Source organism: Capricornis sumatraensis, chromosome 6, assembly GCF_032405125.1.
Source record: "Capricornis sumatraensis isolate serow.1 chromosome 6, serow.2, whole genome shotgun sequence".
NCBI lineage: Eukaryota > Metazoa > Chordata > Mammalia > Artiodactyla > Bovidae > Capricornis > Capricornis sumatraensis.
Window position 1 is genome coordinate 54,948,496 of NC_091074.1, and position 23,563 is coordinate 54,972,058.

The 23,563-nt window shown below is 38.8% G+C and overlaps 1 protein-coding gene across 14 annotated transcripts in view; it reads right to left on the reverse strand.

Annotated features, from left to right (window-relative positions):
• The window catches only part of TRPM3 (transient receptor potential cation channel subfamily M member 3), a 927,399-nt gene that overhangs the window by 132,882 nt on the left and 770,954 nt on the right, over positions 1 to 23,563 (reverse strand). For all 14 annotated transcript variants that reach the window (XM_068974646.1, XM_068974645.1, XM_068974643.1 and 11 more), the window contains one exon: positions 579 to 651. In XM_068974646.1, coding sequence (XP_068830747.1) covers positions 579 to 651 — 73 coding nt within the window. The remainder of the gene's footprint in view (positions 1 to 578; positions 652 to 23,563) is intronic.

Below are 23,563 nucleotides of genomic sequence, written 5' to 3' on the forward strand. Positions count from 1 at the left end.
TAGAGAGTAGCCCCTGCTCGCTACGACTAGAGAAAAGCCTGTGCAGCAACGAAGACCAGCACAGCCCAAAATTAAATAAATAAAAGCTTTTAAAAATTTAAAAAATTTCTGAAATCAAGTCACACTATAATAGGCCTATTATAGGGAAATTTAATAGCATTAAGAATGTATGGAGATGTATGGAGAGAGTAACATGGAAACTTACATTACCATATGTAAAATAGATAGCCAACGGGAATGTGCTGTAAGTCTCAGGAATTCAAACAGGGGCTCTGTGTTAACCTAGATGGGTGGAATGGGGAGAGAGATGGGAGGGAGGTTCAAAAGGAAGGGGATATATGTATGCCTATGGCTGATTCATGTTGAGGTTTGACAGAAAACCACAAAATTCTGTAAAGCAATTACTCTTCAATTAAAAAACAACAAAAAAGAATGTCTTAAAAGAGAAGTCCTTATGTTATCAATAATTGGATGTGTCATGGTATTATTTGGGATTATATCCACTATTAGGAGACATAAGATTGCTGTCTAATGCATTTAAATTACTTTTGTACTCCCTGTATATAGAAACTCTTTACCTTTGAGCAAAGCTGTCAGGATGGCTAAATCAATGTCCTGGTGTCCTTCTGATCCCATCCGAAATACTGTAATCTGCAATTTGAGACAAGGTGACCATTAGCAATACATTTTTTTTCCCTCAAGAGAAATTAAATCAATGGGACGGTATTTGAACACAGACTGTCTTAATATCTATAAGGTAGATTTTTAACCACAGAGAAAGCATATATGGCAAGAATTCAATTAGATGCCTCTGCAATCCATTAAGAGGGAGATGCCTCAATAGCCTCCGAACAGAAACCAATTTAGATAATTCACTGATTATGGTTACAATCTCTGAAACCAGACACAAAGGGAAATGTCCCCTTTTATCATTTCAGCTTTAGAAATAAAAACTTACCAGATTTTCAAAAATGTGTAAGCCATAATTTAAACTGGGTTGGGAAATTAAGTGTTTTAAAAGTTAGTACGCCCTTCAGTAAAGGTACCATGTGCATTTGTGCATGTGTTTGTGTCTGTATGCGTTTGTGTGTTTATGCTTGCGTACAATACAGCCATCACTACATTCTCTCCTAGCAATAGCTACTCAAGGGTTTCAATACTGTGATGCGTCTAGATCCTTCAGTCTTCTCAGCAACCTTAAACCTTTTTGAGAATGACTTAGCAGTATCCAGGTGGTAAGAATGAAAAAGCAGGCAATAAAATAACATTTTTCTTTTTAATTTTGGTAAGAAAAGTATTCTTTGGGGATGAATGAGGAGGCAGAGAGTACAGAGGTAGCAGTGAAGGATTAAAATATGCTTAATGATAACAAAGATTTTTTTTCAAGTCAGAGGGAAGCTACTTAAGGAAGCCAAAAGATTATTTGAATACCTACATTGATTGAATTACTACTGTATTCAATTGCTTTAGACTTCAAGTTTCTTTATCTGTAAAATGGGGAACTCATAGGGCTTACTTATTTCTAACTATATAGGAAGTAAACTTCATAGGATTGGCTAACACATAATTCTGGGGAAGATGGTTAAGGACAGGGAAGCCTTGTGTGCTTCAGTCAATGGGTCGCAAAGAGTCAGACATGACTTAGCAATTCAACAATATATAATTCTAAATTTTTTACCACGATGAAGAGCACAGGTACCTAGACTCACACACTGTTAAACTATCAGTTGCTTAGAAATCCTCTAGCCCACTGCCTGGGGACAGAGTCATTTGTTTATGGTCAGCATCAACTTAGAAGGACAGCTATGCCAGGAAGTCAGTAGCTGTCTCATTTCTATCTTGTGCCTTAAATACTGGGAAGAACTAAGGAAAGGAACAAGATCTTTGAGCACCTGACTCGAATGGGTTAATAGCTGCTTAACGATTCATATCTGTTCAGAGCCTGGGGTGAGTGTAAGGCAGAGATTACAAGTTGAAAAGCCTCATAGGCTTTTGAATTTAAAAATGTAAAAGATATAGAGGGAGCCAGGCAAAATCCGCCTAAGTGATGTGTTTGGCCTCCAGGCCACAGCTTGGAGCTGACCTCTGACAGGGTGGAGGCGGTACCTCCGGCTCCAGCAGGTTTGTACTAAAATCTGCTTCTGCATAAGCACAAGTTTGGCCAAAGTGCCATCAAGACATTCTCCCAAACAGCTCTGGATAACCCCAGAAAATCCACTTGGGAGATGAGGGGCAGTTCTCTGGTTTGAACTCAGGAGTGCCTGAATTGGGAAGAAAACTTGAAGTGTGCTTCAAGTTTCTCACTGCAGAGAGAACCAAGATGCAGAAGTAGAATTTTGGCTAGACCTTTAACTTTTAAGCCAGGGCTGGCTAATGTCTGAAAGGTATTATTGTGTCCTGAGCTGGTAGCAGATTGCAGACTATCAGAATAACATCTCTTATTGTTTTAGAAGAATTCAGAAATTAGGCATCAAATCGAACTCCTTAAACATCTCACCTACTTGTTCTGCAGATGCCTAAATTCCACCGACTAATTAGAGATCCCACTTCAGATGCAAATTCTTCTGAGGCAGCAAATAGCTAAATTAAATTTATTCTGAAATAACAGATTACCAGGCTTTCTTTGAAACAGCTTTGAGGAGGGGAAAGGAAGGTTTACAGTATGGAGTTGCTAAAGGATTTCGGGGTAGGGGTGGTGGAGACACAGACATTTGCGCTATTGTTTATCAAGGAACCTGAGGTGGCATTGTGCTCTGGGGCATCACAGATTTTCTGGAAAGCTGGTGTGGAGGGAATAGCTGTCCACCTGTCCATGCCCCCATCCTGGTATGCTTAGACTGAAGAATCTAAGGACCCCAGAAAGAGTCTGACCAGAGGGAGACTGAAGGATCCAGAGATGAAATTTATTTCATAATTTAGTTGACCTGATATATTATACCTCCACTCCTCTAAATCTTTAAATTTAAAATTGAAGTTAAAATATTTAAACTATCACTCAACTTATATGTCTTTCACAGAAAAAAAGACGAGTCGAACAAGAAAGCCAGAGTCATCTTCACCCACCACCCTTGGTGATGGCAAGGATGCAGAAAATCAGATATTCTTAAGTATTCCTGGTGGAGATGTGAATTGAAATAGTAGTTTTGGCATATTATAGGTTGATATAAAGTTTCTTGGTTTTAATGTATTATTCAGTTCAGTTCAGTAACTCAGCCATGACTGACTCTTTGCAACCCCATGGACTGCAGCACGCCAGGCCTCCCTGTCCATCACCAACTCCTGGAGTTCACCTAAACTCATGTCCATTGAGTCGATGATGCCATCCAACCATTCTGTCCTCTGTCATCCCCTTCTCCTCCTGCCCTCAATCTTTTCCAGCATCAGGGTCTTTTCCAATGAGTCAGTTCTTTGCATCAGGTGGCCAAAGTATTGGAGCTTCAGCATCAGTCCTTCCAATGAATACCCAGGACTGATCTCCTTTAGGATGGACTGGTTGGATCTCCTTGCAGTCCAAGGGACTCTCAGGAGTCTTCTCCAACACCACAGTTCAAAAGCATCAATTCTTCAGTGCTCAGCTTTCTTTATAGTCCAGCTCTCACATCCATACATGTCTAGTGGAAAAACCATAGCCTTGACTAGATGGATATTTGTTGGCAAAGTAATGTTTCTGCTTTTTAATATGCTATCTAGGTTGGTCATAACTTTCCTTCCAAGGAGTAAGTGTCTTTTAATTTCATGGCTGCAATCACCATCTGCAATGATTTTGGAGCCCCTCAAAATAAAGTCAGCCACTGTTTCCCCATCTGTGTCCCATGAAGTGATGGGACCGGATGTCATGATCTTAGTCTTCTGAATGTTGAGCTTTAGGCCAACTTTTTGTCTCTCCTCTTTCACTTTCATCAAGAGGCTCTTTAGTTCTTCCCTTTCTGCCATAAAGGTGGAGTTATCTGCATATCTGAGATTATTAATTATTTCTCCCAGTAATCTTGATTTCAGCTTGTGCTTCATCCAACCCAGGATTTCTCATGGTATACTCTGCATATAAGTTAAATAAGCAGGGTGACAATAGACAGCCTTATCATACTCCTTTTCCTATTTGGAGCCAGTCTGTTGTTCCTGTCCAGTTCTAACTGTTGCTTCCTGACCTGCATACAGGTTTCTCAAGAGGCAGGTCAGGCGGTCTGGTATTCCCATCTTTTTCAGAATTTTCCACAGTTTATCGTGATCCACACAGTCAAAGGCTTTGGCATAGCCAATAAAGCAGAAATAGATGTTTTTCTGAACTCCCTTGCTTTTTCGATTGTCCAGCAAATATTGGCAATTTGATCTCTGGTTCCTCTGCCTTTTCTAAAACCAGTTTGAACATCTGGAATTTCACAGTTCACGTATTTCTGAAATAGTAGCATATAATATTTTGCTAATTGTTGTTAAATAAGTAATAAAAAACAATTAATGTATTATTATTTAACAACAATTAGCAAAATATTATTTGCTATTATTTTATTTAGAGTCTTTGTAATTATGTTAGTAAGTGAGGTTGGTATATGTCACCATTCCTCTTGGTTTTTGTATAAGGGTTATGGTATATTTTCGGTATGAATTGGGAAGCTTTTTAAATTTACCTATGCCCCAGAACAATAAGTGTAATGAAGGAATTCTCCTACAGGCAGATTTAGAAGAATGTTTATAAGCTATCTAGCACTGAAGCATTTTTAGGGATAGATCACTGATCTTCTTTGTAAATTTTCAACAGCTATTGATCAGTTGAGATTTTCTGCCTCTCCTAGGCTCAATTTTATATATTTTCTGATGTAGTCAAAGATTTCATCTAGATTTTCAAGTTTGTTGATATACAATTATACACGTAATTCTCTTATTTAAAAATCTCCTTTATATTTATAAATCTATGGACGTTTTTTCATTCCTCTTTCATTTGATCAAAATCACTGTCATTTTAAAGAATCAGATTTTCATTTTATTGATCAATAGTATTACTTAAAATTTGAAGTTACTATTCTCTGCTCATCATTTCTTCTGCTTTTGCTTCCTTAGCTGTTCTTTTCCTAGAAGTTGACTTCCTGGTCAATTTATTTTCATTGTTCCTAACAAATCCATTTATATGTTTATGTATCTCACATGTTTTTATATACCTTATGCAATTTTCATTACTTTAAAGTATATGCAATTTATTTTCTCTTAAAATTGTTTTAATACTAGAGAGTATATGTACATATATATTTATAACATTTTCTAAATGTATTATTTTGTTCCCAAAAAAGTGTTTACTCCCTACTTGCTGGGTACAAGTTCAATATTATATATAGATTACATACTACTTTTTATTCAAATATCTACATATTTACTTGTTTCTTCTTTCTGATTACTCATGTTAAAATCTCCTATTAGGTCACAGTTATTCCTTGAAAGTAAGCATTATTTCCTTTGTATGTTTTGAAACTTTTTATAAATATATACATATTGATAAAAAAATTTGTGACAATCTGTTCTTGGTAGATTGAACTTTTAATCAGCATATAATGTCTCCTTTTCCTATTTATGATGTTTCTTTGTATTGTATTTTGTTTTACGCTAATATTGTAGTTGTCACACATACACTTATAGGAGATCAGGATGTGTCTGGTATATTATTTCATCTGATTGTCACTTTTCTGTGGTCATTTTGTTTTAGGTGTGTATCTTGTAAACAGCAAGGCTAGGTGTCTTTTCTAAAACTCAAATAGAACCTCTCTCTCAAAGGCAGAAATGAATTCAGCTACATTTAATTACTATTTTTTTGTGTGTTTTCTTTAGTCATATTTTTGTTTTCCATTGTCGAGATCTTTTTATCATTTCCCTTCTGCACCTTCCTTTTCCTTTGACAGTATCATATATTTGCATATATAATACATACACATGGCAAAAACAGTTCCAACAGTATAGAAAAATATTTGGTGAAAATTAACTGTATCATTTCTATTGTCAGTTTTCCAGCACCCCTTTAGAAAAGTAGCCAGCATTATTAGTTGTAGAGATGCTCTATACACATATATAGAGAAATACATGTGTCTCCCTTTCACATAAGTGGTGGCAAGTTGTACATGTTGCTTTATACTTCACTTGTTTTTCCACTTGACAATCTATTCTGGAGACCATTCCATTCAGCCACAAAGAGATGTGTACCATTATCTGTTCAGTGCTTAATGTTTCATTATATGCATGTACTTCTCTTAATGAATATATGGGTTGTTCCCAATCTTTTGTCAACATTAGCACCACTACAGGGGATACCCTTGTATGCACATGGCTGAATATATCTATAGGATAAAATTTGTAGGTATGGAGCTTCTTGGCCTAGGTAATCTGAGAGGAGTTCTTTAATTCATTATTCTGATTCTAATCCCAGGACTCTCCTGCTATCTTTATTTTGATCCTTTATGATAAGTGAAATATCTTAATTATTTAGAAAACTATAGTTTCTATACCTGCTTTTAATAATCCAGAAATTACTTAAAATTTCTTATCTCCTAATATGTTACCCTTTTCCATCTTTGTCCATGCTGAGCTCTGATAGGGATGCATTTAAGGAATATTTTTTTTGTCATTTTGGTTTTCTTGTCATTTTGAAGGGTAGAAGAGATAGTCATGTGTGTTCATTCTATCAAATCTTGTTAATGCAAATTTTAATAGGAAAAAATTTTAAGTTAGGTAGAAGTCATTAATCTAATTATTTTAAAGGCAATTTAGTAAATGAAGCCTGATTTTCTTGTAAGACTGGTATTTTCCACATGCAGCCTAAAATTGATTTGACATGGTTGGTTATTTTGTCAAAACACTATGAAATATAGAGAAATTAATGCGTTCTTCAAGATTTCAAAACAACAAACATCAAACATTTTTGTTAAAGAAAAACACAACTTTCCCCCGAGTTCAGTTTGACATTTTGTGTCTTTAGCTCGCTTGTGGACAGATTGCCTTAGCTTGGGTGGAATTCTGATTCTCACATGAATGCAAGTTCAGTTGTTCAAGATGAGATGATTTCGCTGTTCTCTGCCCTTCATCCTATCTGCCAATCAGCTTCTCTGCTTCAGTTCTTGCTTCATTTTGCACCCCTTTAAAGTCAAGAATTTGTCACTCTCACCCTCTGCATACAAGTGATTCACTGAACACACCTTTGCTGAGCTTCTCTGTGCTAGGCACTGTTTAGGATCTGGGGACAGAGCAGTGAATGAAACTGACAAACAAGTCCTGCCTTCACAGAGTGTAGTCTAGTGAGGAGAGACAGAGGGAAAGTAACTTAACATATGACATGTCAGATTGTGGAAAATGACATACCGCAGTGCTTCTCACTGTTAACGTCTTTCTCCATCCCCACTATCACAGCATTGCTCAGTCTGTAGTACCGTAACTACTCCGGTTGTTTCAGTATTGGTCCTTCCATTCTATTCCCCATGCAGCTATTTAAGCAATCTTCCTGATTATATAACCCTTCTTATTAAAATTTTAATGGCCTCAATTATTTATGGTACAAAACTAAAAATTCTTAGCAGGGCATTCAAGGAATGCTGGTATTCCATTCCTGGCAATTTCTTTTGTCCTGTCTCTTGCTGACTACATCTTCACCACCATGCCCTTGCATCCTCTCCCACCACCAAAGCCATGACCCAACCCCACACACCTGATGCCCACCTTGTGCTGAAAAACTTAATCCTTTCAGGGGTTTGGATGTTGTTTCTAGCCTCTTAGTCTTTGTTCATTCAGTTCTTTCTTTTTGGAAAGCCCTTCTCTCTGCTTAGTGAGCAAACTACAAGAATTTCATTGACATATACTACTGAAGAAGCCTTTCTATAGCATTAGGATTGGAACCCTCACTTCTCTTTGTGTATTTATGATACTCTGTAAGGCTGTCTAGCATACTACTTTAACCCTTCATTGCCCTTATTTGCACATATGTCTCTTTGTTTTAAAGAGAGATTCATGTGCAGACAAGATTGCTAGTCCCTGCTCAGTAAATGTTCGTTAAGCGGATAAATCATCACCAAACAGTTGTGTTCAGGAAACTGGTTTGGAGAAACCAAAAAGTAAAAAGTATCACATTCCACACACAAATGGGAACAGCTAAAGTGAACAGGACTGTTAGGCTACAGATCAAGAGTATATTTTAAGCATTAAGAGTAAATTTTAACGCAAGAGTCTCCTGGACACTATATTACTGCTAAGCACTTAGTCAAACATGTGATAGAAACTAGGCAGACTGAGTTTTAGAAATTATTGAAGCTTTAGTGTTAATATATAAAATATATAATCAATATGTAATAAATAAAAGAGAGTAAAACACTTGGCTTAAAACTCAACATTCAAAACACTAAGATCATGACATCTGGTCCCATCACTTCATGGCAAATAGATGGGGGGAAAAATGGAAATAGTGACAGACTTTATTTTCTTGGGCTCCAAAATCACTGCAGATGGTGACTGTAGCCATGAAATTAAAAGATGCTTGCTCCTTGGAAGAAAACCTATGACAAACCTAGACAGTGTAATAAAATCAAGACATCACTTTACTGACAAATGTCTGTGTAGTGAAAGCTATGGTTCTTCCAGTAGTCATGTATGCATATGAGAGTTGGACCATAAAGAAGGCTGAGTGCTGAAGAATTGATGTTTTCGAATTTTAGTGCTGGAGAAGACTCTTGAGAGTCCCTTGGATTGCAGGGAGATCAAATCAGTCAATCCTAAAGGAAATCAACCCTGAATATTCACTGGAGGAACTGATGCTGAAGCTGAAGCCCCAATACTTTGGCCATCTGATGCAAAGAGCTGACTCATTGGAAAAGACCCTGATGCTTGGAAAGATTGAATGCAAAAGGAGAAGAGGGCAGGAGAGGATGAGATAGTTAGATAGCACTGCTGACTAAACAGACATGAATTTGAGCAATCTCTGGGAAACAGTGAAGGACAGGGAAGCCTGGTGTGCTGCAGTCCAGGGGGTTGCAGAGTCAGACATGACTTAGTGACTGAACAACAGCAAAAGTATTAATATGACTTTTATGAGATATAGGTGGCACCAATTTACCCAAAAGTATTAACCCATATGTTTCACCACAGTGTTTGAAACTTTGGTGCCTTTTGGATTAAATCATAGTTCAGACAAAGACTTGAAGCAAGAATATATTACAGAAAAATGAAAAAAGACCCAGAAATATAGAAATGATTTGGGAAAAGTAATTTTATGTTTGAAGAATGTCTAGTTCATTTTCTGAGCAGCAAACAAGTACAGTTACCACCTAAATAACAAAATAAGAGATTTTGTGGCTGAATTAATCATGGACTTCCCACTTTTAAAAGCCCACAGGTATAGTTGAATAAGATAAAGGCACAGAAAAAAAAATACTGAGAAAATTAAACTGACTCCCTTTAATCATAAATTAGCTTAATTTGTGATTTATATTTATGTTACAGTGAGCAATAAATCTGTGAAAGTAGACATGGAGATTGAGGCTGGCTTTTGAAAATGAAAATAACCATGATATCAAACTGAAAGACATCCATAAGCTGCAAAAACACTTTGGCTCAATCTGTCAGAAATAGAAAGGAACATTTTCACAATCATTTCATGCTGTGTTAGATATGGAAGAGATGATATCTGAGTTTAACAAATGCTTTGTAACATGTCTGAGAATTTTAGAGAAATACCATAGCTACACAACAGATAATCAGCAAAGTTCATATGATTTTTTTAGGAATTTAGAAAAGTTAAACAATAATAATGTTAACCAATAGATTTAAAGACATCAAACATGCTACATCTGGAAATTCCTTAAAGGACACATCTCTAAAATATTTCTTATTTACTCATTAAATTACTTAATAAAGTCTGGAGATATGTTTCCTGAGGATAGAAGCAGGAAAAGAGGGAAAGAATCAGACTCGTAAGTAATTCAATCATCACAATGCAATGACTTTTAAAAATCATCAGCGTAGCAGAATATTTCCCTGATGAATCATTAATGTTCCAGATAATTCAAAATACTTGAGGGATTAATAGAAAGTGCAAAAATCCACGTTCATCAAGATATAGAATAATACAAACCCCTTGATAAGGATCCTAACAGGAATCCTGGTTGGTAATAAAAGGTCTTTGAGCAGATAGTGGCTTCAGTTTTCACTTTGGCACAATCAAAGGCCACTTAGTATAGGGAAGAGGACAATGCAGCTGGATGACTGGCATACTATGCACCCAAAGGTTACTCCTATTTGATTTCCAGCGTTTCAAAAGTGAACGCCCTTTGCTGACAAAACTCTTAAAGTTAACGTTTTGCCAAAGGTATGGGCTTCTAGTAATGAACATGCTGATTTACATGGAGGAAAGGATAAAAATCAAAGGAAATTCAAGCATGCCTAGGTCAAGAGGGAGGGGACATACGTATACTTATGGCTAATTCATTCTGTCATTAGGATGGATTTCCAGAAGTTTGGGGATCTTGTCACTAGAAACGAATCTCATAACTAGAAATGAGCATTTTATAAAAAAAATGCATACATTACATAAGCAGTTAGTTGTAGTTAAAAGGAAGCTTGTGTTGTCCTTGAACCAGATATGTTGTAATGGCCTCCAATTCCTTTAGTAAAAGTGCTGCAGAGAGGGTAGCAACTCTCATAAAGCCGGTTGCACCAAAATCGTAATAGGAAGAGACACATGTATATGCTGAAAGGGCAGACTTCACACATGGAGGCAGAGCAGCTACAAGCAAGGTCAGAAGTCCCATCTCTATTGGTGCCACTACTACCACTGAAAATTTTTGTCATGTCTGACTTTTTGCAATCCCATGGACTATAGCCAGCCAGGCTCCTCTGTCCATAAAACTCTCCAGGCAGGAATACTGTAGTGGGTTGTCATTCCCTTCTCCAGGGGATCTTCCCAACTCATGGATGAAACCCAGGTTTCTGCATTGCAGGCAGATATTTTCCTGTCTGAACCACCAGGGAAGCCTCAGTGGCTCAGTTGGTAAAGAATCCTCCTGCAGTGCAGGAGACCCAGGTTCAGTCCCTGGGTGGGGAAAATCCCCTGGAGAAGGGAATGGCAATCCACTCCAGTATTCTTGCCTGGAGAACCTCATGCACAGAGGAGCCTGGTGGGCTATAGACCATGGGGTTGCAAATAGTCCGACACGACTTAGCGGCTAAACCACCACCAGCCACCGTAAAGAATTTAAGCTCTTATTTTTTGAAAAAAGGGTCTTGAAATATAGATTGACCTCATCACTTTCTCCCAGTTTAACTTCTCTTATTTTTGTTTTATTTTTTAAATTATTTATTCTAATTGGAGGCTAATTACTTTACAATATTGTAGTGGTTTTGCCATACACTGACATGAATCAACCATGGGTGTACATGTGTTCCCCATCCTGAACCCTCCTCCCACTTTCCTCCCCATCCCATCCCTCAGGGTCATTCCAGTGTGCAAGCCCTGAGCACTCTGTCTCACGCATCAAACCTGGACTGGCAATCTGTTTCACATATTGTAATAAACATATTTCAATGCTATTCTCTCAAATCATCCCACCCTCGCCTTCTCCCACAGAATCCAAAAGACTGTTCTTTACATCTGTGTCTCTTTTGCTGTCTCACATACAGGGTTATCGTTACCATCTTTCTAAATTCCATATATATGCATTAATATACTGTATTGGTGTTTTTCTTTCTGACTTACTTGCTCTATATATAATAGGCTCCAGTTTCATCCACCTCATTAGGACTGATTCAAATGCATTCTTTTTAATGGCTGAGTAATAATATTCCATTGTGTATATGTACCACAGCTTTCTTATCCATTTGTCTGCCGATGGACATCTAGGGTTGCTTCTATGTCCTGGCTATTGTTAACAGTGCTGTGATGAACATTGGGGTACACGTGTCTCTTTCAATTCTGGTTTCCTTGGTGTGTATGCCCAGCTGTGGGATTGCTGGGTCATATGGCAGTTCTATTGTCAGTTTGCCTTTTTTTTTTTTTTTAATTTTAAAATCTTTAATTCTTACATGTGTTCCCAAACATGAACCCCCTTCCCACCTCCCTCCCCATAACATCTCTGTGGGTCATCCCCATGCACCAGCCCCAAGCATGCTGTATCCTGCGTCAGACATAGACTGGCGATTCAATTCTTACATGATAGTATACATGATAGAATGCCATTCTCCCAAATCATCCCACCCTCTCCCTCTCCCTCTGAGTCCAAAAGTCTGTTATACACAGCTGTGTCTTTTTTCCTGTCTTGCATACAGGGTCGTCATTGCCATCTTTCTAAATTCCATATATATGTGTTAGTATACTGTATTGGTGTTTTTCTTTCTGGCTTACTTCACTCTGTATAATTGGCTCCAGTTTCATCCATCTCATCAGAACTGATTCAAATGAATTCTTTTTAATGGCTGAGTAATACTCCATTGTGTATATGTACCACAGCTTTCTTATCCATTTGTCTGCCGACGGACATCTAGGGTTGCTTCCATGTCCTGGCTATTGTTAACAGTGCTGTGATGAACACTGGGGTACACGTGTCTCTTTCAATTCTGGTTTCCTTGGTGTGTATGCCCAGCTGTGGGATTGCTGAGTCATATGGCAGTTCTATTGTCAGTTTTTTAAGGAATCTCCATAGTGTTCTCCATAGTGGCTGTATTAGTTTGCATTCCCATCAACAGTGTAAGAGGGTTCCCTTTTCTCCGCACCCTCTCCAGCATTTATTGTTTGTAGGCTTTTTGATCGCAGACATTCTGACCTGTGTGAGATGGTACCTCATTGTGGTTTTGATTTGCATTTCTCTGATAATGAGTGATGTTGAGCATCTTTTCATGTGTTTGTTAGCCATCTGTATGTCTTCTTTGGAGAAATGTCTGTTTAGTTCATTGGCCCATTTTTTGATTGGGTCGTTTATTTTTCTGGAGTTGAGCTGCAGGAGCTGCTGTATATTTTTGACATTAATTCTTTTGTCAGTTTCTTCATTTGCTACTATTTTCTCCCATTCTGAAGGCTGTCTTTTTACCTTGCTTATAGTTTCCTTCATTGTGCAAAAGCTTTTAAGTTTAATTAGGTCCCATTTGTTTATATTTCTTTTATTTCCATTACTCTGGGAGGTGGGTCATAGAGAATCTGGCTATGATTTATGTCATAGAGTGTTTTGCCTATGTTTCCCATATTTATAATTTATTCTTTTGATGTTGTACAGGTCCCAAGGCAGTGCTGTCTCAAATAAGTAGGTGGTGCAAGTGAAATCATTTGGTGAACATAAGCTTTGGATACTGTTGTTTTGTTTTGTCTTTTCTTGGTTTGTTTTAGCACGTAAGTCATGTCACAATATGGTAACTGTTGGATATTGGTCATGAACCCAATCAAGGCTCCTCAGGTCCATGTCTGGAATCTCCGTCATAGTCTAAAGAGCACATTGTAATTCTAAGCTGACACACAGGGAGGACACGAAAAAGTGACCAGCTGATTTTATGATGAGGGCAAAAATAGTAACAGGCTAAATGCTTCATGTACTAATTTTCTGGGGGAAATTTCAGTGGGGCTGCCTACAGGACTGGAAAGCAAAAAACTGAAAGTCACTCAGTAGTGTCCAACTCTTTGTGACACCATGGACTATAGCCCACCAGGCTCTTCTGTCCATGGAATTCTCCAGGCAAGAATATTGGAGTGGGTAGCCATTTCCTTCTCCAGGGGATCTTCCCAAGCCAGGGATCAAACCCAAGTCTCTTGCAACACAGACAAATTATTTACCATCTGAGCCACCAGAGAAGAACAGGGCTGAAACTAGATGACAACCCGTTACCTACTATCTCCTGCTTTTGGTTCTCTTACTGACAGTTGATGCTACCTCTTTCATAAAGATACCACATGAAGAGATACCACACGTCCAAGGTTAAGAGAAACCCAAGTAAGACGGTAGGTGTTGCGAGAGGGCATCAGAGGGCAGACACACTGAAACCATAATCACAGAAAACTAGTCAATCTGATCACATGGACTACAGCCTTGTCTAACTCAATGAAACTAAGCCATGCCATGTGGGGCCACCCAGGACGGGCAGGTCACGGTGAAGAGGTCTGACAGAATGTGGTCCACTGGAGAAGGGAATGGCAAATCACTTCAGTATTCTGCCTTGAGAACCCCATGAACAGTAGGAAAAGGCAAAATGATAGGATACTGAAAGAGGAACTCCCCAGGTCAGTAAGTGCCCAATATGCTACTGGAGATCAGTAGAGAAATAACTCCAGAAAGAATGAAGGGATGGAGCCAAAGCAAAAACATTACCTAGCTGTGGATGTGACTGGTGATAGAAGCAAGGTCCAATGCTGTAAAGAGCAATATTGCATAGGAACCTAGAATGTTAGGTCCATGAATCAAGGCAAATTGGAAGTGGTCAAATAGGAGATGGCAAGAGTGAATGTCGACATTCTAGGAATCAGCGAACTAAAATGGACTGGAATGGGTGAATTTAACTCAGATGACCATTATATCTGCTACTGTGGGCAGGAACCCCTTAGAAGAAATGGAGTAGCCATCATGGTTAACAAAAGAGTCCGAAATGCAGTACTTGGATGCAATCTCAAAAATGACAGAATGATCTCTGTTCATTTCCAAGGCAAACCATTCAATATCACAGTAATCCAAGCCTATTCCCCAACCAGTAACTCTGAAGAAGCTGAAGCTGAATGGTTTTATGAAGACCTATAAGACCTTTTAGAACTAACACCCCAAAAAGATGTCCTTTTCATTATAGGGGACTGAATGCAAAAGTAGAAAGTCAAGAAACACCTGGAATAACAGGCAAATTTGGCCTTGGAATGCGGAATGAAGCAGGGCAAATACTAATAGAGTTTTGCCAAGAGAACACACTGGTTATAGCAAATACCCTCTTTCAACAACACAAGAGAAGACTCTACACATGGACATCACCAGATGGTCAACACCGAAATTTGATTATATTCTTGCAGCCAGAGATGGAGAAGCTCTATATAGTCAGCAAAAACAAGACTGGGAGCTGACTGTGGCTCAGATCATGAACTCCTTATTGCCAAATTCAGACTTAGATTGAAGAAAGTAGGGAAAACCACTAGACCATTCAGGTATGACCTAAATCAAAACCCTTATGATTATACAGTGGAAGTGAGAAATAGATTTAAGGGACTAGATCTGATAGAGTGCCTGATGGACTATGGAATGAGGTTCGTGACATTGTACAGGAGACAGGGATCAAGACCGTCCCCATGGAAAAGAAATCCGAAAAAGCAAAATGGCTGTCTGGGAGGCCTTACAAATAGCTGTGAAAAGAAGAGAGGCGAAAAGCAAAGGAGGAAAGGAAAGATATAAGCATCTGAATGCAGAGTTCCAAAGAATAGCAAGGAGAGATAAGAAAGCCTTCCTCAGTGATCAATGCAAAGAAATAGAGGAAAAGAACAGAATGGGAAAGACTAGAGATCTCTTCAAGAAAATTAGAGATACCAAGGGAACATTTCATGCAAAGATGTGCTCGATAAAGGAAAGAAATGGTATGGACCTAATGGAAGCAGAAGATATTAAGAAGAGGTGGCAAGAATACACAGAAGAACTATATAAAAAAGATCTTCATGACCAAGATAATCACGATGGTGTGATCACTCACCTAGAGCCAGACATCCTGGAATGTGAAGTCAAGTGGGCCTTAGGAAGCATCACTACGAACAAAGCTAGTGGAGGTGATGGAATTCCAGTTGAGCTATTTCAAATCCTGAAAGAGGATGCTATGAAAGTGCTGTATTCAATATGCCAGCACATTTGGAAAACAGCAATGGCCACAGGACTGGAAAAGGTCTGTTTTCATTCCAATCCCAAAGCAAGGCAATGCCAAAGAATGTTCAAACTACCGCACAATTGCACTCATCTCACACGCTAGTAAAGTTATGCTCAAAATTCTCCAAGCCAGGCTTCAGCAATACATGAACTGTGAACTTCCAGATGATCAAGCTGGTTTTAGAAAAGGCAGAGGAACCACAGTTCAAATTGCTAACATCCGCTGGATCATCGAAAAAGCAGCAGAGTTCCAGAAAAACACCTATTTCTGCTTTATTGACTATGCCAAAGCCTTTGACTGTGTGGATCACAATAAACTGTGGAAAATTCTGAAAGAGATGGGAATACCAGATCACCTCATCTGCCTCTTGAGAAACCTGTATGCAGGTCAGGAATCAACTGTTAGAACTGGACATGGAACAACAGACTGGTTCCAAATCGGAAAAGGAGTACGTCAAGGCTGTATATTGTCACCCTGCTTATTTAACTTATATGTAGAGTACATCATGAGAAATGCTGGGCTGGAAGAAGCACAAGCTGGAATCAAGATTGCCTCGAGAAATATCAATAACCTCAGATATGCAGATGACACCACCCTTATGGCAAAAGTGAAGAGGAACTAAAAAGCCTCTTGATGAAAGTGAAAGAGGAGAGTGAAAAAGTTGGCTTAAAGCTCAACACTCAGAAAACAAAGATCATGGCATCTGGTCCCTTTGCTTCATGGCAAATAGATGGGGAAACAGTGGAAACAGTGTCAGACTTTATTTTTTGGCTCCAAAATCACTGCAGATGGTGACTGCAGCCATGAAATTAAAAGTCACTTACTCCTTGGAAGGAAAGCTATGACCAACCTAGATAGCATATTAAAAAGCAGAGACATTACTTTGCCAACAAAGTCCGTCTAGTCAAGGCTATGGTTTTTCTAGTGGTCATGTAAGGATGTGAGAGTTAGACTGTGAAGAAAGCTGAGCACCGAAGAATTGATGCTTTTGAACTGTTGTGTTAGAGAAGACTCTTGAGAGTCCCTTGGACTGCAAGGAGATCCAACCAGTCCATCCTAAAAGAGATCAGTCCTGGGTGTTCATTGGAAGGACTGACGCTAAAGCTGAAACTCCAATACTTTGGCCACCTCATGTGAAGAGTTGACTCTGTTACCCATGAGAAAAGCAAATTAAGCCCTTCCATTTTCCTGTGCTGGACAGTTTTCACAGCCCTTTCAGAAGCATCATCACAACCACCCTGCAAAGGCCTGAAGGTGAGTGGTGGAGTCCAGACCAACATCCAAATGGGTTTCTGCTTCTATAAAATAAGGAGCTTGGAGACAGTGGCTACTGTAACAGCACCTCCATGATGGTCTCCTTATCTCCTGCTTCCCAGTATTCATGCCTTTGGGTAACTCCTCCCCATGTGGGCTGGACTGAGTGACTCTTAAAGACTAGACCATGGCAGAAGTGATGGGATATAACTGTTGAGATGAGGTTATAGAAAGACTGTGGTTTCTGTCTTAGGAACGCTTTGTCACCCTCTCTCCTTCTTGGCTATTTCCACTCTGGGGAAAGAAAGTGACTCTTTTGGTGAAGAACTGATGTCTCTGGTCAAGAGCCAGAGAGGATGTGAGGCTGGGCAGTATCCATGTGAGACAGCTCGGAGGCAGGTGAGCCTGACGTGACTGCACCTGCTGTCCGCATGACTGTGGGACCCTGTCATGTGGGTACCCTGAGCCAGAGGCACCAGCTACAGGTGTTCATCCTTGCTGCTCTGGGATTCCTGACCCACAGAAACTGAGATAATAAACATCTGGTGGTTTTCAGTTACTGGGTCTTGTGGTAATATGTTACACAGCTACATATATAACTAATATAATTGCCTTTTGTCTTTATAAACTGTGCTTTATCTTATTGTTTGTAAAACCAAGATTTGCTTATTATTAAAGTGGTGTTGGAGAGGACTCTCGAGAGTCCCTTGGAGTGCAAGGAGATCCAACCAGTCCATCCTAAAGGAGATCATCCTGGGTGTTCATTGGAAGGACTGATGCTGAAGCTGAAACTCCAATACTTTGGCCACCTCATGTGGAGAGTTGACTCACTGGCAAAGACCCTTATTCTGGGAGGGATTGAGGGCAGGAGGAGAAGGGGACAACAGAGGATATGATGGCTGGATGGCATCAGCGACTCGATAGATATGAGTTTGGGTGAACTCTGGGAGTTGGTGATGGACAGGGAGGCCTGGCGTGCTGTAATTCATGGGGTCGCAAAGAGTCGGACACGACTGAGCAACTGAACTGAACTGAACTTTCATAAATTACATTGCTAGGTGATCTACCTTACTGGATACCAGTGTGACATCTGCCAGTGGTCCAGCAATATTTCTAGAAATTTCTTTTTAGCTTCATGGTCTTCGCTGGTAGAATCAAGAATATTTGTCATCTATCATCTTTTCAGCCAACCAGATGGGTGAAATTCAATTTTACTGAAAGCAATATTTTCCATCTCAGGAAGGACACTATTGTGTTCACACACATTATCTTCTGTACTTTTATAAAAAAAGTAGATATCGCTCAGGAGAATATGCAGGACAACAGATGGTTCTTATAGATCAACACCATATGGGCTTTTTATTAGGGTGTAATAAATTTTAGTGTGGATTTTTTTGGGTTCAGTTCAGTTCACTCGCTCAGTTGTGTCTGACTCTTTGCGACCCCATGGCTGCAGCACGCCAGGCCTCCCTGTCCATCAACAACTCCTGGAGTTTACCCAAACTCATGTCCATTGAGTTGGTGATGCCATCTAACCACCTCATCCTCTGTCGTCCCCTTCTCCTCCTGCCCTCATTCTTTCCTAGCATCAGGGTCTTTTCCAATGAGTCAGCCCTTCGCATCAGGTGGCCAAAGTATTGGAGTTTCAGCTTCAACATCAGTCCTTCCAATGAACACCCAGGACTGATCTCCTTTAGGATGGACTGGTTGGATCTCCTTGCAGTCCAAGGGACTCTCAAGAGTCTTCTCTAACACCACAGTTCAAAAGCATCAATTCTTCAGTGCTCAGCTTTCTTTATAGTCCAACTCTCACATCCATACATGACTACTAGAAAAACCATAGCCTTGACTAGATGGAAGTTTGTTGACAAGTTAATGTCTCTGCTTTTTAATATGCTGTCTAGGTTGGTCATAACTTTCCTTCCAAGGAGTAAGCATCTTTTAATTTCATGGCTGCAGTCACCATCTGCAGCGATTTTGGAGCCCCCCAAAATAAAGTCAGCCACTGTTTCCATTGTTTCCCCATCTATTTGCCATGAAGCTATGGGACCAGATGCCATGATCTTCGTTTTCTGAATGTTGAGGTTTAAGCCAACATTTTCACTCTCCTCTTTCATTTTCATCAAGAGGTGCTTTAGTTCTTCACTTTCTGCCGTAAGGTGTTTTATCTTATTTTCTTCACCATCACAGAATGAAACTGCATCTTTTTCTTTTTTTTTAAATTAAAGGATACTTACTTTACAGAATTTTGTTGTTTTCTGTCAAACCTCAACATGAATTAGCCATAGGTATACACATATCCCTCTCCCTCCTGAACCTCTCTTGCATCTCCCTTTCCATCCTATCCCTCTAGGTTGATATGGAGCCCCTGTCTGAGTTTCCTGAACTATACAGTGAATTCTTGTTTGCTATCTATTTTACATATGGTAATGTAATTTTCCATGTTACTCTTTCCATACATCTCACCCTCTCTTCCCCTCTCCCCATGTCCATAAGTCTATTCTTTATGTTTGTTTCTCCATTGCTGCCCTGTAAATAAATTCTTTGGTACCATTTTTCTAGATTCCATATATGTACTCTAGAATATGATATTATATTTGTCTTTCTGACTCACTTCACTCTGTATAATAGGTTCTAGGCTCATCCACCTCATTAGAACTGACTCAAATATGTTCATTTTTATGGCTGAGTAATATTCCATTGTGTATATGTACCACAACTTCTTTATCCATTCATCTGTCAATGGACATATAGGTTACTTCCATGTTATAGCTATTGTAAATAGTGCTGCACTGAACAATGGGATACATGTGTCTTTTTCAGTTTTGGTTTCCTCATGGTATAGGCCTAGGAGTGGGATTGCTGGGTCATATGGGGCTGGAAGAAGCACAAGCTGGAATCGAGATTGCTGGGAGAAATATCAATAACTTCAGATATGCAGATGATACCACGCTTATGGCAGAAAGTGAAGAGGAGCTAAAGTGCCTCTTGATGAAAGTGAAAGAGGAGAGTGAAAAAGTTGGCTTAAAGCTCAACATTCAGAAAATGAAGATCATGGCATCTGGTCCCATCACTTCATGGGAAGTAGATGGGGAAACAGTGGAAGCAGTGTCAGACTGTATTTCTGGGGGCTCCCAAATCACTGCAGATGGTGACTGCAGCCATGAAATTAAAAGACGCTTACTCCTTGGAAGGAAAGTTATGACGAACCTAGATAGCATATTGAAAAGCAGAGACATTACTTGGCCAACAAACGTCCATCTAATCAAGGCTATGGTTTTTCCAGTGGTCATGTATGGATGTGAGAGTTAGACTGTGAAGAAAGCTGAGCACCGAAGAATTGATGCTTTTGAACTGTGGTGTTGGAGAAGACTCTTGAGAGTCCCTTGGACTGCAAGGAGATCCAACCAGTCCATCCTAAAGGAGATCAGTCCTGGGTGTTCATTGGAAGGACTGATGTTGAAGCTGAAACTCCAATACTTTGGCCACCTCATGTGAAGAGTTGACTCACTGGAAAAGACTCTGATGGTGAGGGATTGGGGGCAAGAGGAGAAGGGGATGACAGAGGATGAGATGGCTGGATGGCATCACCGACTTGATGGACGTGAGTTTGAGTGAACTCTGCGAGTTGTTGATGGACAGGGAGGCCTGGCGTGCTGTAATTCATGGGGTCACAAAGCGTCAGACACGACTGAGCAACTGAATTGAACTGAACTGATGGTGATTTTATTCCTAGTTTTTTAAGGAATCTCCATACCATCTTCCATAGTGGCTGTATCAATTTACATTCCCACCAATAGTGCAAGAGCATTCCCTTTTCTCCACACTCTCTCCAGGATTTATTGTTTGTAGACTTTTTCATGATGGCCATACTGACCAGTGTGAGGTGATATCTCATTGTAGTTTTGATTTGCATTTTTCTAATAATGAGCAATGTTGAGCATCTTTTCATGTTTTTTAGCCATCTGTATGTCTTCTTTGGAGAAATGTCTGTTTAGGTCTCTTTCCCACTTTTTGATTGGGTTGTTTGTTTTTCTGGCATTGAGTTGTATGACCTGCTTGTACATTTTGGAAATTAATCCTTTGTAAGTTGTTTCATTGCTATTATTTTCTCTTATTCTGATGGTTGTCTTTTCACCTTGCATATAGTTTTCTTTGCTGTGCAAAAGCTTTAAAGTTTAATCAGGTCCCACTTGTTTACTTTTGTTTTTATTTACATTACTCTAGGAGGTGGGTCATAGAGGATCCTGCTTTAATTTGTGTCATTGAGTGTTCTTCCTATGTTTTCCTCTAAGAGTTTTATAGTTTCTGGTCTTACATTTAGGTCTTTAATCCATTTTGAGTCTATCTTTGTGTATGGTGTTAGGAAGTGTTCTAATTTCATTCGTTTACATGTAGCTGTCCAGCTTTCCCAGCGCCATTTATTGAAGCCCCACTGTATATTGTATATTTGCCCCATTGTATATTCTTGCCTCCTTTATCAAAAATAAGGTACTCATAGGTGCATGGGTTTATTTCTCAGCTTACTATCTTGTCTATATTTCTGTTTTTGTGCCAGTACCATACTATCTTGATGACTGTAGCTTTGTAGTATAATCTGAAATCAGGAAGCTTGATTCCTCCAGCTCCATTCTTCTTTCTCAAGACTGCTTTGGCTATTTGGGGTCTTTTGTGTTTCCATATGAATTGTGAAACTTTTTGTTCTAGTTCTGTGAAAAATGCCATTGGTAATTTGATAGGGATTGCATTGAATCTGTAGATTGCATTTGGTAGTATAGTCATTTTCACAATATTGATTCTTCCTACCCAGGAACATGGAATATCTCTCCATCTGTTTATGTTGTCTATGATTTCTTTCATCAGTGTCTTATAATTTTCTGTGTACAGTTCTTTTGTCACTTTAGATAAGTTTATTCCTAGACATTTAATTCTTTTTGTGAATGGGATTGATTCCTTAATTTCTCTTTCTGATTTTCCATTGTTAGTATATAGAAATGCAAGTGATTTCTGTGTATTGATTTTGTATCCTGCAACTTTGCTAAATTCACTGGTTAGCTCTAATAATTTTCTGATACTATCTTTAGGGTATAATATATATATATAATATCATACCATCTGCAAACAGTGAGAGCTTTACTTCTTTTCCAATCTGGTTTTATTTCATTTCTTTTTCTTATTTGATTGCTGTCGCTAGGACTTCCAGAACAATGTTGAATAACAGCGGTCAAAGTGGACACCCTTGTCTTGTTCCTGAACTTAGTTACGATGCTTTCAGTTTTTCACCACTGAGAATAATATTTGCTGAGGCTTATCATGTATGGCTTTTACCATGTTGACGTAGCTTCCTTCTATACCTAATTTTTGAAGAGTTTTCATCATAAATGGGTGCTGAATTTTGTCAAAGTCTTTTTCTGCATCTATTGAGATTATCATATGGTTTTAATCTTTCAATTTGTTAATATGGTGTATCACATTGGTTGATTTGCATATATTGAAGAATCCTTGCATTCCTGGAATAAACCCAACTTGATCATGGTGTATGGGCTTTTTGATGTGTTGCTGAATTCTGTTTGCTAAAATTTTGTTGAGAATTGTTGCATCTAGGTTCATCAGTGATATTGGCCTGTAGTTTTCTTTTCTTCATGTTGTCTTTTTCTGGTTTTGGGTCAGGGAGATGGTGGCCTCATAGAACAAGTTTGGAAATGTTCCTTCCTCTGCAATTTTTTGAAAGAGTTTTAGAAGGATAGGCATTAGCTCTTCTATAAGTGTTTGATAGAATTCTGTGAAGCCATCTGGTCCTGGGCTTTTCTTTTTTGGGAGATTTTTTAATCACAACTTCAACTTCAGTACTTGTAATTGAGCTGTTCATAATATCTATTTCTTCCTGGTTCAGTATTGGAAGATTGAACTTTTCAGGAATCTGTCCATTTCTTCCAAGTTATCCATTTTATTGCCATATAGGTGTTCATAATAGTCTCTTGTAATCCTTTGTATTTCTGCACTGTCTGTTGTAACCTCTCCTTTTACATTTCTAATTTTGTTGATGTGATTCTTCTCTCTTTTTTTCTTGATGAATCTGGCTAAAGGTTTGTCAATTTTGTTTATCTTCTCAAAGAACCAGCTTTTAGTTTCATTAATCTTTACTATTGTTTCTTTTATTTTTTTCATTTGTTTCTGCTTGGATCTTTATGATTTCTTTCCTTCTACTAATTTTTTTTTTTTTTTGTTCTTCTTTTTCCAGTTGTTTTAGGTGTAAAGTTAGGTGTCTACTCGATGTTTTTCTCATTTCTCGAGATAGGACTGTGTTGCCATAAACTCTCCTCTTAGGACTGCTTTTGCTGCATCCCATGGGTTTTGAGTTGTCATGTTTTCATTGTCATTTGTTTCTAGAAATTCTTTGATTTCCCTTTTGACTTCTTCAGTAACCTGTTGGTTATTTAGAAACATGTTGTTTATTCTCCATTTGTTTGTGTTTCTTACCGTTTTT